At 55.1% G+C, this 15,580-nt stretch overlaps 6 protein-coding genes across 6 annotated transcripts; 2 read left to right on the forward strand and 4 right to left on the reverse strand.

Annotated features, from left to right (window-relative positions):
* Positions 1-77: 77 nt before the first annotated feature.
* Positions 78-1,544, reverse strand: CORC01_03191 (uncharacterized protein; the record flags this gene model as incomplete). Its single annotated transcript, XM_022614841.1, has 1 exon — positions 78-1,544. The coding sequence occupies one exon, from the start codon at positions 1,542-1,544 to the stop codon at positions 78-80; it is 1,467 nt and encodes a 488-aa protein (XP_022478577.1).
* Positions 1,545-3,170: 1,626 nt separating this feature from the next.
* CORC01_03192 (exportin 1-like protein) lies at positions 3,171-6,417 on the reverse strand (the record flags this gene model as incomplete). Its single annotated transcript, XM_022614842.1, has 6 exons — positions 3,171-4,210; positions 4,264-5,547; positions 5,608-5,698; positions 5,799-6,080; positions 6,137-6,226; positions 6,289-6,417. 6 exons carry the CDS (start codon positions 6,415-6,417, stop codon positions 3,171-3,173), a joined length of 2,916 nt encoding a protein of 971 aa, XP_022478578.1.
* Positions 6,418-7,355: 938 nt separating this feature from the next.
* Positions 7,356-7,819, forward strand: CORC01_03193 (LSM domain-containing protein; the record flags this gene model as incomplete). Its single annotated transcript, XM_022614843.1, has 4 exons — positions 7,356-7,429; positions 7,483-7,549; positions 7,615-7,708; positions 7,764-7,819. The coding sequence occupies 4 exons, from the start codon at positions 7,356-7,358 to the stop codon at positions 7,817-7,819; spliced, it is 291 nt and encodes a 96-aa protein (XP_022478579.1).
* A 112-nt stretch (positions 7,820-7,931) lies between these two features.
* On the reverse strand, positions 7,932-8,730 carry CORC01_03194 (5-formyltetrahydrofolate cyclo-ligase; the record flags this gene model as incomplete). Its single annotated transcript, XM_022614844.1, has 2 exons — positions 7,932-8,581; positions 8,637-8,730. 2 exons carry the CDS (start codon positions 8,728-8,730, stop codon positions 7,932-7,934), a joined length of 744 nt encoding a protein of 247 aa, XP_022478580.1.
* Positions 8,731-11,109: 2,379 nt separating this feature from the next.
* CORC01_03195 (AMP-binding enzyme) lies at positions 11,110-13,326 on the forward strand (the record flags this gene model as incomplete). Its single annotated transcript, XM_022614845.1, has 3 exons — positions 11,110-11,989; positions 12,043-13,178; positions 13,237-13,326. The coding sequence occupies 3 exons, from the start codon at positions 11,110-11,112 to the stop codon at positions 13,324-13,326; spliced, it is 2,106 nt and encodes a 701-aa protein (XP_022478581.1).
* Positions 13,327-14,004: 678 nt separating this feature from the next.
* On the reverse strand, positions 14,005-14,983 carry CORC01_03196 (calcium-binding protein NCS-1; the record flags this gene model as incomplete). The annotated part of the gene is made up of 4 exons (XM_022614846.1): positions 14,005-14,184; positions 14,310-14,605; positions 14,723-14,808; positions 14,973-14,983. 4 exons carry the CDS (start codon positions 14,981-14,983, stop codon positions 14,005-14,007), a joined length of 573 nt encoding a protein of 190 aa, XP_022478582.1.
* Positions 14,984-15,580: the final 597 nt, after the last annotated feature.

The raw sequence follows: 15,580 nt of genomic DNA on the forward strand, positions 1-15,580 counted from the left end.
ATCCCGTCAACTCCATAGAATAATGCATGGCGCCTTGCGATGGTACTATGCAGGATGTGGCAGAGAGTATCAACTTTTCAAACCTCCTTGTCTGCCAACATATCTTCACCCTTGTGTCTGATTTTGCTTAGTTTCTTTGTAATGTTCTCGGTCCGGACACGAACTGCCTCCTCCCTGTTGGCAATTTCGGTTTCGAAACAATCAACCATGTCTCGCTTTTCCTTACGTGCCTCTTTTAACTTCTGGGTAACGAGGCCGAACTGATCCAGAAACCAATCACCCGAGCGTTCCCAGTCGCCGACAGTCATCTGACTAAAGAAGTGCCTCTGGTCGGATTCGCGCTGGCCCTTGTAATGTTCTAGCTTGACTGAAAGACTGTCACCATTTAGAGGCGTAGCCGTTGGGAGGGATGTCTTGGCTGGATCTTCGTCGAAAGGTTGCTCGCGCAGGTGGGAGTATGTCATCCCCTGGAGTTCGTCATCTGCATAGTCACACTTATCACGACCTCGCTTCCGCGACTTGCTTTGCTGGCTGCGGGCCGCAGCTGGTAGTGAGCTTTCAAGGAGGGCCGCCTCCATGAGCACAGACTTCTTACGACTGGCCCGAGGAGTACCATGATCGTCTTCAGTAATAGGATAATCGCTAGCCAGGCTGCCTTCGACTTCTTCTTCCTCCGGAAAGAGTTCGGCCCGCCAGGACTCCGGAGCCCTGTCTCTTCTGACAATGCGCCTCAAATTTTGCTGACGCTGTGGGACTTTGCGGGTTGGAGAGTCAGAGAAGACCTCCTCGTCGTCCTCGAAGGCGGAGGGTCCGTATGGTCGCTTCACGGCAGTGGCGTGAATAGCAACCCTTGTTTGGCGCTGCGAAGGAGAGTTGTAGATGGGTTCGCTCGAGTATGCATCTTGCTCGGGCTGCTGCTCCACTCTCGAGTGAAGCGTGCCGCCACGCGTGATAGGCAAGCCATGTCCCTGGTTCTTTGGCAACAGTCTCATTGAGCCGTCCTTGCCAATGATGAAGGGCATCGCGCCGTCATCCATTGCTTGCTGCATATTCTCAAACTTGGGCATCGCGGGCGCTTCGGCGGCGGCTTGCAGCGAGGGCGGCAGGGAACCAAGGCGGTCGTCGATACCAGCGTCGTACCGTTCGGTGCGTTGGGTGGTAGGCGAGCCGAACTGACTATCTATGTGAGACTCGGGCCAGAAACCAGGCCCATCGCTGCTTTGCGAATTGGATCGCTTTCGTGGCTTTGCAGGCGGGGAGCTACCGGGCAATTGCTGACGAGACTGCATGGGTGCAGATGGAGGTTGGGCAAGACCTGGCCGCTCAGACTGGCGGATATGGGAGGCCAAGGATATGGCAGATGCGAGAGGCTTGGGGGCAGGTAGCCTTGCGGACTCGGTGATCGCCTGGCGAGTAGGAAACCCAGTTGGTTCGGCTGGCTGTTTGTTCGGCTGGCTGTTGTTTCCGTTCGAAATGGGGGCCGAGTCCATGGACGCATTCCTGGCGTACTGGGCCATCCGGTTTGTGCCACTGCTCGGAGGCATGCTTGCGAAGAAGAACGGGGAGCCTTCCAACCTCGAGTTGTCGTTGTCTAGATACTCTGATTTTGTATTGCAAGGTTCGTAAGAGGGCGATCGGACGCAAATAGGTGGTGGGAGAAGCAATATGAAGTCGCAGGGCTCCGTCGTGCTTGGGATTTGTTATCAGGCAAACCGAAAGCAGCTGCCTCGAGCTCCTGCTGTGAAGGCTATCGGCGGGACGTTCACCTCCGTATTGTGAGTTGGCGCTGGGCCAGTGCTCATGCGACTGCTTGGAAGCAAACGGGAGGTGCAGTATGGAAGCAAAGGTGGTTCGGAGAGGGCGGTCGGGAAACAACCACAACGAGACATCTTTCGCTCTTGCTTTTTTTTTGGGGGCCGTCGTCGCGTCGAGCAAGTCCAGGTCGCGGTGCTTGCGTCGGGGGTCATTTACCCAGGTAGTCTGTGTCCAATGGGATCTAGCGCATCCGAAGCCCGGGCCATTTGCAGGGGTACGTACCCGCACCTGCCGCCCAAGTTCGCGATCCGTTCTGTCACCAACCAGGGGGTGTGTCTAAGATCGGTTTTCCTCTCCAGCATGCATGCACCTTACTACGTACACTGTTGATGGCTTGTTACCCTAAACACTTCAGGATCGGAGAATTTGGCCCCTTGCCAATACAGAAAACAAATGAAGTCTTGAATAGAATCTAAAAAGCATCGGCATCATGTATTTTGGTTTGAGCTGAGTAATGCTGGTTGACAATGGGAGTTCCCCAGTCATGACTTACACAACGGCCGTCTCCCCCAGACAGGTGTGACATGTCTCTTGCGTTTGTATTTTGAAAAAGGATTGCCAGCCAGCTTCGATTATAGAACTTGCTTTGGGAAACAGCGGTACTTGTCAGATGGTCTGGCCTCTAGATGGAGTATCCCATAATATCTGCTCAACATTGTCTAGGTAGTGTTCGATTGGTTATTTAATTAAAAATTTTTTGGAAGCGCTCGTTGCTCTTCAAAGTCAAGAAGCCTCATGCCTAGACCAAGCTGGCAATACGGGCCTTATACCTAATGCTAGCCGCACGATACATGCAAGCCAACATTGTCATGTGTGGTGACAAAGGAGATTGAGTGCATCTGATACTTTTGAATTCCTGCCCTGATCTTCTAACCAGGCAATGCGCCCCTATCAGTCGGTCTGTGAAAGGCCATCGCTCTTCGCCACCCCAAACATGTTCAGCCATGTAAGTTCACGATTCTCGGTCTATCGTCTTTCTCTCTACTCTGCAGAGAACGAGGTGCGTCCCCAAGCACTGCACCGCACCCGTGACCAGACTTATCCTGCTTCCTCAACCGTTGCCTCCTCCTGGGCTACGTAATGCCATTCGCCTTTCTTGTTCCACCTGCCTCGGCCAAAGGACATTCAAGGGTCATCCTTGAGCCTAGGTATCATCACTCCTAATACTGTCCGCATCCACCCAGGTCTAGCGGAAGCCCGCCATCTCTAGCCTCCTCCTATGGTCATCCCCCAATTTCATAATCCTTGGCTCATTCGATGGGCACCGTATCACCCCAGCCCGCGAGCGACTGCTCTTGACTGCACTCGGGGCAGCCATGGCCTTCATAAAATCTACCTCCATCAAACTTCCATCCTTACCCTGTGAAGTGGAAACGAGCTGCTTCCAGCTGGCCAAGACCCTCTCGCGGAGCCACGTAACGCCGACGATATGTGTTGGTAAAGTCTTGCAACAGCGCCCTCACCTGTCTGATGGCGGTGGTATCGTTGCCGCTGAGACGCTCTCTGATCTTGGTCATAAGACGGTTTGCCTCGGCGGCCGTAATGGTGCCCGGCGGCAAGAGCTGGATGGTGTTCTCAACCCACGTCGTCGTCTGGGCGGGGAAGAGCTCGAACATTGCCAGCAAGACGCCACTACCGTCAGCGAAGCAATCCCGAGGGAATGTAATCATCATTCCGGCCATGACCTGCTTGACCAGCTTCTCACCGTGTGTCGCAAGGAGTTTGCTCACCACCTCACGAATCTGAGCAGCCACATCTGGCGGCAGGACATCAGATGTCGCGGGATTGTCGCCTCCGTACGTGAGAAGGTCACGGAGGAAGTGAAGCGTCGCAGAGAGCGGATCACGCTGCTCTAAAGTCAGAGCGTAAATGGCAGCCTCGAAGATGGGGCCAAGGAGTTCCGAAGGGACGAGTCTGCCGGGGTAGTAGAGAAGTGCGTCAATCAAGAGTCTAAAGAAGTCCTCGATGACGTCGGGCAACTCGCTCGGCTGCAGTTCGCTCATGACCCGCAGGAATGTCGTGGTCTGGGCCTCGAAGAAAGCATAGATGCTCTGAGTGATCTCTTGGTTGACGTGCTCCCGGTCTTCGGAGAACTCACGCAGGATTGCTGCCGTGACCCAGAGAAACGCGCCTTGCCTGGAGGCAGCGAAGCCGCCGGCCAGCTTGTTGGCCATCTCCGGCAACAGAGGTGTCATGGCAGTCCGGTAAGAGATGATCATGTTTCGCCAGCAGCGGCAGATTCTCTCGCAAATCGGAACGAAGCCCATGAAGTTGTCCAGAATTGTGCCCAACACTGGGAAGACCTCCTGCCAGTACTTGACCGCCGGATTCTCCTCGCCGGGACCGACGTACGGCACCACGATCTGGATGAAGATGGTAATGAGCTGGAGGTGATCTAAGGTCGGGTTAGCCGTGTGTCCCTAGGGGAACCACTCGTCCAAAGCCTACCTGCGAGCGCCAGTTTGCCCTTGTCGTCAGTCGCAAGGTTGGCCTTGTTCATCAGCCGCTGTACCAAGGGGTCGCAGTAAAGCTTGAGCAGCTTGTAGATCTCAGTAGGCGGCTGCACAGCAACAACGCTAGCAACGCCCTCTGTAATCTCTTCCTGGCTCATATCGGGCAGCTTGTCGAGAATCTGGTCGTAGAACTCCTGCATTTGTATCACCTGGCCGCTCAAAAGCTGCTTGCAATCTGTGCAGAAATATTTGATGGCCATGGCCGCAGCCCTGACAACTTCCTTTGAATCCGTCTGGAAAGACGTCACAATGTAGTTGAACTGAGGCTCCAAGTACTCGGGGTGGGCCGAAGTCCACTCAGTGTAGCGGCCCAGTACCATGATTGTGGCAAAGCGAAGCTTCTCGTGACTAGGAATCTGGACAAGAAGAGGCATCAGCTGAGGCAGGACAATACTCTCTTCTTTGTCAACCATCTGCCCCATGGCACGCATAGCGAAAAGAGGTGCCTCGAGCTCTTGCCAGTGGGGGACCGAGGTCGCCGAAGCCTGACCAGCATAGTTGTGCATCCAGATCTTAATAGCCTCGAGAACCTTTGTGAGACAATCAGTCACTCCCATAACCTCGCAAGAGTCCTTGAGAGTATCGCCCATTTGGTGTCGGAATTCGCGGAACTTCTCCTCGGCCTCACGGTCGCCATCGAAAAGATCCGTCTCGCTCGCAGACTCGGACTGCGGGTATTGCAGGTGTGAAAGCAAAATATCCACAAGCTTTGAGTAAATGTCCACGAGCTCCAACCTGGCCTGGATGTAGCGTTCCAGAACAATGTACTGCTTCAGCTCGTACCAGAACTGGAACGTGTGCTCAATGACATCGCGGTCCTTGTCTCTCGCGGCGCATTCGAGAACAGCGTCGACAAGGGGCCTGAAATGGCCGGGCTCACGGGCAATAGCAACAACCCAGGCCTCTGCGGCCAAAGCGAAGATTTTGGTCAGAGACTTGTAGACCTCGGTGTCCTCCTCTTCGACAACCACCGCGATCCTTTGACGCAGAGCAATGACGCGGGGAAGGAGAATCTGGATCGTCTCCAAATTGTCGTCCACATCCCGCGTTTCTCTGAAAACCGTGCACAAGCATTCCGCTGCCTCCTGGGATGCTTGGTCGTTGCCCACACCGTTGAAGATGACGTCGAGGAGGGGTGAGTTGACAACGGTGCTGACGGGGACCTCGCGCAACCATGATGTGATGCACTCCATCAGCTGCGGGTTTTGAGCGGCGGATGCTGTATCGAAGAGTTAGCTACACGCTTGACGGCAAAAGGGGCGGCCTGATGGGGTATTACCAGATGATTGTGAGTAGTTGATGAGCAACTGCACGACCTGATCCGTATTGTCACCCAGCAATTCCTTGGTCCGCTCGGAAAGCTCTTCTTCCTATCATTGCCAATTAGACTCTGATCCTTGTTGAAATCGGCCCGGTAAAACCACGTCGCGGGAAGTAAGAAGCCGTTCGATGTTTCCGTGATCCACATACAGTTAAGGTGATTTTGCGGCCTTCGGTCACCTCCTCGGGCAGCACGCGCAGGAAGTCGAGAACGGCTGCGTGGCTCTCGACGCTGTCACCGAGAGCCGCAACCACTGTCGGAAGGACGTCCTTCCACTCCGTCATCTGCACCGCTAGTGTCGCAAGACAGACGCAAAGCTGGACCCGAATCGGCTTGGGGCCGGCGGCGAAGTCTTTGAGGAGAAGCAGAATTTGATCCCGCAACGCAGGGAGTTCGGCTTCTGGGACTTGCGTCGAAAGGTCGTAGGTGATCTAGAGAACGCCATGGTGAGCTCGCTTTCGCATGAACTGCCGCCGCAACTATCTACCTTTCCGCGCAGAGTTATGGCCGCAAAGAGCTGGGCCTCGGGCTCTGCGCCATTCTTGAGAATGCCAAAGATGGTACTCCACGCAGAGTTCTGCAGGTTCCGTTAGCAAAAGAACTGGTTATAACAAGTCTCCCGGCGTCGAGGTGCCTGACAGATTTCTGGAACCGTTCCAAGTAGGCGTGCGCCTTCTTCTTGTTCTCCTGCTCGCCACCACGCATCGTGACCATAGCCGATAGGACATCGTGGGGCGCGAATGCCTCCGAGGCTCCGTTCGTGGCCATGATTCGGGACCAGTGAATCCTGCAGGCGTCGCTCGTTGGCAGAATGGATGGCGCGGGCAACGGGTTTGATATGGCGGTTGTGATGCTATGTGACGTCGCGCTAGGGAACCGCAAGGGCGGTGTATGTAAGGAAAGTCGAAGTCTCGCGCAGCAAAGGGAGGACGTGAGCTCTTTGGGGGCAGTAAGGAGCGTCGAGCTGCTGGGGTGGCAGATTGAAGGGCTCTCAAAGCGGTGCGCCGACAATGTCCAAAAGTGGCAGATGGAGGGGGTGGTGGAAGGTCGCGAATGGAAAATAAAACGTCAGTCAGGCTGGCGGGACAGCGGGCGGATCAGAGCACAAGGAACCTAAGGTGACCTAACTAAAGCCGGCTAAGACAGTTTTACTGCATAGCACTCCGTAGGGCATCTCAAAGGCAGACGACAGGGCAGGGTCGGCCGGCCTGGGTACCTTAACCCGGGGGCCGTGGCTGCCATTTTCTAAAGTAGGTACTTTGTGCTGCCACCTAGCACCGCGTGGAGGGGTAAGTATCTTTAACAATGGTGGCCATTTTCCAGGTTGTCCATAGGCGATCAAAGTGTTACAGGGGGAGGCCTGTCACTGAGAGTGGCCTGCAGCTGAGACCGCCCACAAATATCCCCAATGTACCGCATCACATTGGTCTGTCCGACTTCGTGGGGGTCTGTCAGCCTGTGGAACATCGTTTTACCAGCTCCGCCCAATTTCTCCCAGCGACTAACCGAACCTTGCGCATCGGCCGTGGGTCAGGCAGAGTACCAAGCCAGCTTCTCTGCGATCCTGCTCAGCTTGCGACTAATTGCCCCACGACACTTCATCGACGCGAGCCAAACGCGACCGACGAGCACGAACGTCCACTACTTGAGCCTTTTAGGTCCAACAGCCACCTACACGCTCCAATCACCAGCCCATACTCGCGAAAATGACCGGACGTGGAGGCGGTGGCGGTCGCAGAGTCTTGCTTCCTCCCATCAACTTCATCTTCAAGCTCCTCCAGTCAGTCCTGGCTCCTTTGCACAGCGCACTATCTTGTACTGATCACCCGGCAGGCAACACACCACGGTGCAAATCTGGCTGTACGAGCAGCTGTCGATCCGAATTGAGGGCAAGATCAGGGTGCGCGCGCCATCTCTTCCACCGTTCCGACTCGACACAACGGCTAACAAAGGGGGGTCTGATAGGGTTTTGACGAGTTCATGAACCTCGTCATTGACGACGCAGTCGAAGTGAAGCAGGTTACCAAGACGAACCCCGAAGAGAAGCGGAGGCCGCTGGGTATGCCATTCCAACGCCGGAGATGTCAAGTGTGGATTTGCTAACCCACAAGCAGGGCAAATATTGTTGAAGGGCGACAACGTCTCGCTGATCCAAAGTTTATCGAGCTAGAGAGCGGCTTGAGTTGAGAGGATGACGCCATGACGGCGAAACACGCTCTGGGGCGATGCACAAAAGTTGATACCACGGATCTGTCACCATGAAGGCTAGGCGGCATAAAAAGCTATTTGATGTGGGAATTGTCTGCCGGCCTCTTGACCTCCCCGTTCCCCAACACTAGACCATGAAGTGATTGGTCATGCTGGGCCACGGGAATAGGTCCGTCAGAGGGTCGAGAGATGAACTGCTCTGCGAGTGCCAGGCCGTAGAGCAATACAGGACGCTTGGGAGCCGACAGCTCACCGTCAAATTTTGCCGTGTACCTGCGGATAAAAAGATCATAAAAGCCCTTCCCATGCCCAAGGCGCCGCAGTGAGCCCGAGTTGCCATCGACGTCGAATGCGACCCCGGGGAGTAACATCAGGTCCAAGAAGGAGGAATCCGGGGACTGGGCACCAGGCTCACCAAGAACCCGGTCTCTCTGGTGGACTGTCTCAGGGTCAATGCTGGGAATGCCCCATTTGTCGGGCTGTAGTGACTCGTAGTCGTGGATGTCGCGCAAACGGACCATGTCCATGATCCTGGGCGGCGTCTCCCCTGGTGGAAAATGCGACTTGTGTAAGTACGGAACGTAGACGTGCTTCCCTGTTGACAGAGCGTGGCGCACGATTTGGTCTGTTTGGACTTCACCAAAAGGCATTGAGAGAAAGACGCTGACCCTCTGCGCTTCCACGTAAGGTCTGAATGTCTTGAGCGTCTCAAACACAGTTCGACCTAGGTTGAAAGAGGGTAAGGCGGCGTCGGAATACTAGTTTGGGGCATGACTTACTCTGGTTATTGATGGATTCGTGGGCAATAAGGGCGAGCCTGTCTTTCATGACAGAACGCAGCTGATTTTTTGCAGCCACCAGAGGCGAAGCCATGGCCAGGCTTGAATGAGGCAAAAGAAGTCTCTATAGCCAACGAGGGACCTGTGGCAGGCGGGCCGACTTTTAAGTCTCGATATACATGAAGCTTTGGAGTGCTCTGAAGGTGAGGTCCAATACCTCAGGTACCGATAGCTTAACGACATTAAGTTCCGATGACCGGTGGACCTTGACATTTCCTATACCTGTTATAGTCATGGCCTCCCGACACGCTTATGCCGATTCTAGCACCTCATGCATCAAGTGAACGCCACAGCCGCTCGGGCATTCTGCGTAGTCGCCTCGCTGTGGCACAGCATCGACAACCTCCGTGTAAGTGTAATGTTCAAACACTGTTGGCTCCTTGAGTTCACAATGTGTCCTAGCTCATCGGCAGAGCCGATCATATTTGCCGAGGTGTTGATAAATACTCTATACTGCCACGAATAAGCTGAATAATGACACCTTTGCCTTGCTGGGCTCTCCCCCGACAGTAGCCAAGTCAGTCGAGCATTTAAGCGACAAGCTCAGACCTGCGAGGAATAACTGATCACGCCAGTCAGAGGGTTAGGAACCGACCGGTTGGGTGGCCACTCAGCCGAGTTTCCAAAAGATGAGACAGGTGTAAGTAGCAGTCTAGCTAGGGGCGATTGGCTTTCGATAGCGAACCCGACGGCTTTTAGTGCAGGACAAAGACTAATGCGATGGTGGAAGTGTTGATCACTGATGAGACGCACGCAACGGTTGAGGAGCTGAGAGGGGGCGGCGTCTTTCAAGATCCCTTGTAGGCTGCCACTCCTGCTTGTGTGCATCTCTGGGTCTTGTATTAGAGTTCTCACCACAACCGTGTGCCCGATGCCTGGGGATATTGTTGACGGCTATGCACGGCCACGGTCTGTCATTGGATGGCAACGAGGGTGCGAAACGCCGGCTGACCTCGGGGCTGATGGGTGGCCAATGAGATGAAATAGAGGCAAAACGCCAACCAATTTGCCAAGGCGTGGTAACTCACCAACCTGCTTCGTGATTCTTGTGACGGCTTCATCGGGTTTGGTATCGTGCTTGGTATTTGACGAGAATGTCCAGAACGGGTGCATTTCGTTGTGCTGCAAGAGCGAAGGGGGAGCGAGACAAGCCGTGGCCTAGAGAGCTCACTATGAGCGTCTTGTGTTTTCCGGTTTGACCTTCCCCGGAAATGCAGCCGGGCATCTTGGGCCGTCCTGGGATGGGAATCATGGGATGGCCATGTGTATCTGGTCTGGCCTGTTGCCTTGGCACCTTGGTGAACCAAACCAGGATAGGGGTGAACGAACGCGCCATAGTACCTAGGATGGCGAGGCACCCATACACGCAGTGCTCACACGGGTGAGGGGATGGATTTGAATCACGAGCCATGATTGCACCGAGTGTTGGAGGGAATGTTGAAGAGGATTGAAACATTTAACGGAACAAGAGGGAGACACGAGGCGAGTAGTATGTGGTCGACCTAGGCTGGCAACCACAACAGAAACCAGCTGCACCCCAATTAAAAGGCGGGGAAAAGACCAGACGACGGGGGGATATCCTGCGGCCGTTCGCAGATGCTGCTAGATGGGGCTGTTGGGTGACGGTCCTCTGAGGTGCAGCTGTCTTTGCGCCTCGAATCTTGATCGTCTGTGAGGTCGGCCGAAGGACATAAGGCACCTTAGGGCAGTCGCGCTGAAAGGAGGGGAGAGATGTACCCAAGGTACTACCTTACCTATCTACATAAGGTACCGGCACCGTTTCCATTGACCCCAACGACGCACGCCAAGGTACCTTACCTTGCCTTTAGGGACCTCCACCATCCAATGTGCAGTCGGTGCCAATGGAACCCGGAAGGCGCCCCTTCTGACTGGACGAGGGCGGCCGCGGAGGTGGAAGCTTGAGCCACCTATCTCCAGTGAGTGCAGGTACGTCCCTTTTCTTTAGCGCAGAAAGCATCATGGAGATCCACACGCCCTGCAAATGGAAGGCAACCTTGCAGTGGCAGCCAAGATTTCCCCTAAGCTCCCGTCATCCTCCACCAGTCTGAGTCTGTCTCTGCCACTCTCGCCGCTTGGTGCCGTGGGACATACGTCGTCCATCCGTCCTTCCTTGTCCTGTCCTCAAATACCTTGGGTTGCCCTGCCCCTACCTTTCCAGTTTGCCTCCTCAATTTCTTCTCAACACTCCCCCCGACTCACCGTGTTCCTCCTTCCTCTACCCACCTCACTCATCCAGACGGCCAGCATTCTTCGGCTGTCGCAAGCAAGGTAAAATCGTCTTCGCGACCCGTCGCTTCCGCGCTTCACCATCGGCTTTTCCAGAGCTTCCCCGAGCTTCCTAGTCTCGCCACAGCCAAAGTAGCCGTATCGTTGCTCGCCAACTTTGCCCACCATGGCTCAGGTCCCACCTCCCAAGTCGAAGCTCGACATCCTGCCCAGGATGCAGGCCAAGGGGCCCTTCTCCGTCCCCTCTCCCGGCGCCGAGGCCAAGGACGGCGAGACTCTACCACGCCGACTTCCCCAGGCCGTCCCCGATCTGATCACCGTACCCGGCAGCGGCAAGATCACCACTACCTTCGAGCTCGTCAAGCAGAGTGCCGAAAAGTACGGCAACGCCAGGTGCTTGGGCTCGCGCAAGCTGGTCAACACCCACCGAGAGACGAAGAAGGTGAAGAAGATGGTCGACGGCGAGGAGCGCGAAGTCGACAAGCAATGGACTTATTTCGAGCTCAGCCCCTACGAATACATCACCTTCCACGAGTACGAGCGCCTTACCCTCCAGCTTGGCTCCGGTCTGCGTAAGATTGGCTTGACCAAGGCTGATCGCCTGCACCTCTACGCCGCCACGAGTCAACACTGGCTAGCAATGTCTCACGGCGCTGCCTCGCAGTCCATGCCTGTGGTCACGGCCTACGACACCCTCGGCGAGGAGGGACTCAAGTACTCCATGGTCGCCACCTCCGCCAAGGCCATATTCCTCGATCCCCACCTGCTGCCTACGCTGGGCAACGTTCTCCAGGAGGCAAAGGACATTCGCTACGTCATTTGGAACAACCAGCACCAAATTCAGCAGACACATCTCGAGCAGCTCAAGTCTGCCCACCCCGAGATCCAGGTACTCAGCTTCGAGGAGTTGCGAAAGCTCGGTGAGGAGAACATGGTCGACCCAGTCCCTCCCACCACTGAGGATCTGTGCTGCATCATGTACACTTCTGGCTCAACCGGCACCCCCAAGGGCGTTCCCCTGAAGCACAAGGCTGTTGTGGCCGCTGGTAATTGCAATCTACCCTGGCAATGAGTACGGAATCATACTGACGAGACAAAGTTGCTGGTGTTAGTGCCGTTGTGCAGCCCTTCATTGGTCCCGGCGATGGCCTCCTGACCTACCTCCCGCTCGCTCACATTCTCGAGTTCGTTTTTGAGAACGCTTGCATTTACTGGGGCACAACCATGGGTTACGGTAACCCAAAGACCCTGTCCGACAACTCCGTCCGCAATTGCGCCGGTGACATCAGGGAGTTCAAGCCATCCGTCATGGTCGGTGTTCCCGCGGTGTGGGAGACGGTCAAGAAGGGTATTATCGCCAAGGTCAATGCTGGCAGCGCCCTCGTCAAGACCCTTTTCTGGAACGCTCTGTCTGCCAAGCAGCACATGATGAGCCTCGGTGTTCCCGGCACTGGCGTGCTCGACTCCGTGGTCTTCAAGAAGCTCAAGGAAGCAACCGGTGGCCGCCTCAAGCTTTGCATGAACGGAGGTGGCCCCATCGCGAAGGAAACCCAGCAATTCATTTCGATGGCCATTGCCCCGATGATCATTGGCTACGGTCTCACCGAGACTACTGCCATGGGCAGCCTCACGAACCCCTTGGAGTTCAGCGTCAACAACATGGGCGCCATGCCCGCGTCCATTGAGATCAAGCTGGTGGACTTTGCCGAGGCTGGCTATTATGCCACCAACAAGCCCAACCCTCAGGGCGAGGTCTGGATTCGCGGACCCTCCGTTCTGGAGGAGTACTACCAGAACCCCAAGGAAACGGCGGAGGCCATCACTGAAGATGGTTGGTTCAAGACGGGCGACATTGGCGAGTTCGACAGCCAGGGTCACTTGAAGCTGATTGACCGGAAGAAGAACCTGGTCAAGACTCTCAACGGCGAGTATATTGCGCTCGAAAAGCTAGAGTCCATCTACCGCGCTGCTTCAGTGGTTGCAAACATTTGCATCTACGCTGACGCAAATAAAGCCAAGCCCATTGCCATCATTGTGCCTGCTGAGCCGGCTCTGATCAAGCTCGCAGAGAGTATTGGCGTCCAGGGTAGCAACCTCGAGGGGTTGGTGCATGACAAGAAGCTGCAGAGCGCCGTCCTTAAGGAGTTGCAGAATGCTGGCCGCACAGGTGGCCTCTCTGGCATCGAGATCATTGAGGGCGTCGTCATGTCGGACGAGGAATGGACAACACAAAACGTAAGCTTCACTTTTTGGTCTGGATTACTGAAACACATGGCTAACTCATCATTTACAGGACCTGGTTACAGCCGCACAGAAACTTCAACGGAAGAAGATCCTCGAAAAGTACAAGTCCGAGGTGAACAAGGCCTACGGTTCATCCTAGTAAACGGGACGGCGAGTGGGTTGCTTCGTCACTGTTGATCATGTGGTTTGATCTTGTAATTCTCCCCTAATTTTGCGGCAACGGGATGGGTTGGCTACGGGACGCTTGATATCCAGGAGTATAGTGTGTGCGCGCGTCAACCTTATAACAACGATTACCTGTTCATAAGTAGCATCTCGGCGGGTCTCATGGGTTAAGTCAAGGATGTTCTTTTAATCTAGCTCGGCTTTTTCCCCCTCCCCTGCTTGATTTGATGGCTGTGTGAAAGTGGCGGAGAATGGGGATGCCGATGATTTATCATCCACTTGGAGCCGGCCGGGCCGAGTCTGGGTCCCGGTCTCTGGGCCCGAGGATGCCGTGCCGGCGGGAGCTTCGGGTGTGTCAATGCGACCAGAACCCGACCGCAAGCTGTCCCTGTCCATTGGGTGCCTCACTCTCGCCTTGACTAAAGTCATCGTCAACGAAACAGCTGCTCGCCGTAGGAACGCGTACACCAAGGAATGTAGTTCGCAGTAAATCATTGGAATACCGTTCCTGCTAGCCCTGAGAATAAAAGTCGCACTTTGATCACTGCGCGCAGCTCGCCTTGCCCAAAAAACATATCATCATAAAAACAGATCCGAGGACGCGGTGGCACCGGAAGCCTTTTGCCCTCTCACTGGTCCTCCTCTTGCCACACTACACCAGGCCGTCGTAGAGAGACAGTGCCGATACAATGGTCTCGTCACGTTTGCTTCCCTCCTTGAATTCTTCCATGTCCAGGCTGCCGTTCTCGTCCTTGTCCATCATGCGGAAGATTTTCCGTACACGTTTCTCGGGGGTGTCTTCGTCTTCAGGTAGCTTAACCATGGAGCCCACCTAGGAGCAACACAATCTTTGTCAGCAATCGTCTTCTCGTTTGGGAGGGCGGGGTGGTGCCACAGATCGTAAAGCGTGCACAAATAACGGCACCATACGACCAGGACCAACCAGAGAACACTCACCATCTTGTAAATTGCCTCGACGATCTTAAGCATCTCGTCGTAACTGATCTTTCCGTCCCCGTCAATGTCGTACAGCTGGAAAGCCCAGTCGAGTTTGTCCTCCATCTTGCCTCGGCTGGTAACACTGAGGGCGCAGATAAACTCCTTGAAGTCGATACTACCGGACTTGTCGCTGTCAAAGACGTTGAAGACATAATCTGCAAATGAACTTGGATCGCCAAAGGGGAAGAATTGCCTATATATCTTCTGGAACTCTTCTTTGGTGAGCATGCCCGAGGGGCAGTCCTTGAGGAAGCCTGCCATGCATGATTAGTACGTGCCAAAACCTAGGACGGAGGAGATGGATCGTCGCCGTCTCATGCGCAAACAAAGGAGGCAGAGGGAACAAATATAAAGAGCCATGGGTAACGCACCCTTGTACCACTGCTGCAATTCCTTCTTGTCGAAATGGGTGGACTTCTGCAGTTCAGCTAGCTGCTCCTGGGAGAGCTTGGACTGACTAGATGGAGGAATGTTGTTAGCGGACGATTCTGGCGATCGAGCGCGGGTGCTCCATGTTTCCGGCCAGGCGGATCACTTTGACAAAACGTCTCCTCGGCAGGCCTTTTCTACCAGACCAAGAGACCCCAAGAAAAGGCATGTTTGCTGGGCGGGCAGACTCACGATTTGCCCATGGCTATCTACGAGCCTCGACGACGGCTACTTCAGGAGCGTGGTTCGGAGGCAGTGTTGACTCAAAATGTCGGCGGAAGAGTGGGATTGCGTGGTGACGGGTAGCCTGCGTTCGTCGCGTGTGAGTCGTGGGACGGCGTCGGCGGCAAGAACAGAGTGTCGTCGCTCGGAACGGGTGGGCCTATACCGGCGCAAGCGAAAGGGCGCTAATGGTAGCCGAGGGGAAGAAAGATATTGAGTCGAGCCGATCGTGGGTTTGGAGCAACTGTGGAGGGCGGCGCGTGGTCGACGACTTTAGAGGATGAATAAGGCTGGCGACAGATGGAGAGTGCGCTCGAAGGGCGGGGGAGGGGAAAGAAATAAAGGGCCCAGGATGCTGTCGCCTGTGGGTGGTGGTGGCCAGGTACTTTGCTGGTGCTTGCTTCTAACACTAGCGGGACCCGATGATTGCTCGGAAAGTTGGCGGCGGGGGATGGATGGCTCCCTGTACGAAAGTAAAGGCAACGGTAGTTATCGTACCGAGCGTCCACAAAGTACGAGGTGGCCAAGACGTGAATAAACGGGGAATCGCTAGGTGAGTACAAAGTATTGACCTGGTC

This window comes from Colletotrichum orchidophilum (genome assembly GCF_001831195.1).
Source record: "Colletotrichum orchidophilum strain IMI 309357 chromosome Unknown Scaffold_19.1, whole genome shotgun sequence".
Classification (NCBI taxonomy): domain Eukaryota; kingdom Fungi; phylum Ascomycota; class Sordariomycetes; order Glomerellales; family Glomerellaceae; genus Colletotrichum; species Colletotrichum orchidophilum.